This window comes from Spermophilus citellus (genome assembly GCF_964194105.1).
Source record: "Spermophilus citellus genome assembly, chromosome: 9".
NCBI lineage: Eukaryota > Metazoa > Chordata > Mammalia > Rodentia > Sciuridae > Spermophilus > Spermophilus citellus.
This window is the reverse complement of record NC_138191.1, coordinates 77829660-77831730: the sequence shown is the minus strand read 5'-3', so window position 1 is coordinate 77831730 and position 2071 is coordinate 77829660. Positions and strand designations below refer to the sequence as shown.

The 2071-nt window shown below is 42.5% G+C and overlaps 1 protein-coding gene across 2 annotated transcripts; it reads right to left on the bottom strand.

The window, feature by feature from the left end:
• Positions 1–229: 229 nt before the first annotated feature.
• On the bottom strand, positions 230–1666 carry LOC308657096 (bisphosphoglycerate mutase-like). Of its 2 annotated transcripts, XM_081308558.1 has the most exons (2): positions 1209–1666; positions 230–940 (listed from the first exon to the last, which is right to left on the bottom strand). In XM_081308558.1, the coding sequence occupies exons 1-2, from the start codon at positions 1539–1541 to the stop codon at positions 779–781; spliced, it is 495 nt and encodes a 164-aa protein (XP_081164684.1). In that variant the 5' UTR covers positions 1542–1666; the 3' UTR covers positions 230–778. The 2 variants fall into 2 exon arrangements, with proteins under 2 accessions (XP_081164684.1, XP_081164683.1); XM_081308557.1 differs by having other exon boundaries at positions 230–1666.
• Positions 1667–2071: the final 405 nt, after the last annotated feature.

Here is a 2071-nt window from a genome sequence, read left to right as displayed (position 1 = left end):
TTTATTTTTAAACCAACCCTATGTACCCAACAATTAAAGTTCAAAAAACTAAAACAAAACCCAAAATGAACATAAACAGCCATAGTTGTCTATATTGTACCATTCTAGTGGCCAAAGAAGAATTCTACTGAATACCAAACAAAGGATGACTCTGGACTAGAGAAAGTTAGGGGCCTTGCTTCTGCTGTTATTGTAGTGGCTGCTGGCCTTCCTGAAGGACCCATCTGTGATTTTCCCATTAAATAAATGGACCTGTGGTCTTAATGACCAAAGGATCCCCTTTCCTAGAGGAAAAGACTAGTAATAAATACTTACATACAGTGTATTATCTAGTATTCCTATCATTTCAGAAAGTCTTATTAATAAAAGGTGAACTACTTATTGAAATAGTGCCCATCCATGGTGACTCGATAATGATTTATTGAACAATAAATACCTTAAACTTCATCTCCACCTGTTACTCTTCCAACTCAGAAACTAACAAAACAACCTCAATTAAACGCCCCTGGTTACTAATTTGTGCCTAATTCAAACAGGCCTAGCAAGAAAGCTAACTCCTAAGACTAATGCCATTAGTTCTTAGGTACTCTAATGCTTCATCCCAGCCTGGATAAGTTATCTAGTTACCTATACAAAATTCTGCTGCACAATCTATCCCTGGAAAAAAAATATGGAAAATCAGGGGGAAAAAAAGAGAAATCAGCACCCATAACACACTGCATGCCATTCCTTCTGCGTCTATTTTTAGGCAGTACTTGGAGACACTATGGGACTTTTTTCACTTTTCCTTGATCATCCACTTTCTTAATGGCTTGCTGGATAGCCTCTTGGTCACCCAGGAACTGGTGAGGCCCAACAGCACACAGGTTTTCATCCAGTTCCAGGAGAATTGGGACTCCAGTAGGGAGAGTAATGTTAATAATGTCTTCATCTGAGATACCTTCCAGATGTTTCAGGAGTGCTCTACTGCTGTTCCCATGAGCAGATATCAGAACAGTTTTTCCCTTTAGTACTTCAGGCGCAATCCTTTCATTCCAGTAGGGAAGGAGTCTCTCCAGGACATCCTTTAAGCTTTCAGACCGTGGCAGTTGATCCAAGGGTACATCGCACAATTTATATCTCTGGTCACTGTAGATTTCATGATAGTAGGGATGAGACTCCTCAATGGGAGGTGGGGTCACATTGTAGCTTCTTCTCCAGAGCCTCACCTGTTCTTCACCATGATTAAAAGCCATTTTCTCCCTGTTCAGCCCAATTAAGGCTCCATAGTGATGCTCATTCAGACGCCAGGAGCTTTCCACAGGAACCCATTCCTGCCCCAGCTCTTCCAGGATCAGCCAGGCTGTGTGGATGGACCGATTAAGGATGGATGTGAATACAAGATCAAACTCAAAGTTCAGTGATTTGAGCTGCTTCCCACAGTTCCGGGCTTCCTCCACTCCTCCGCTGTTAAGTTTCTGATCCACCCAACTACAAAATCGGTTCTCCTTATTCCAAGCACCCTCTCCATGTCTTAGCATAATAAGTTTATACTTGGACATACTGATGGCTGTGGTTCCCTGATGTTTTTGAATGGGATACTGTTTAAGGACGGCAATACATCTGCAAAAAGTCCACCAGCACCAACTGCCATTCCTCTGGGCCGCGAAGCAGGCAGCGCCTCCTAGAATTCTGCAAAGGCTGACTTTGAACCTGTGATACTCCTGCCTCAGCCTCCCGAGCCACTGGGATAACAGGAGTGTCCCGTAGTGCCTGCCTCATTCCACCTTTAATGTTTGCATTTTCTGAACACAGGGAAATCTCTATGGAGGTCAGTTGGAGTCCTGTTATGTAGCATAGATTTCTTTCTAGGAGACTCTGAAGTTGTCAACACCACACTAGGAGATATTTTTAAACTGCTATCTTATTCCAGTGCAGTTCTGTACTAATGTTGTGTGTGAGTGGAGGAGAAAGAGAAAAATAATAGAGTGAGTAAAGAAGAGTAGAGGCAAGGAAGGCAAGAAATTCAACTGTATCACATCAGGTTCTTTTTGAGCACCAGAAACAAAACTCGCCCCAACAGAAATGCTAC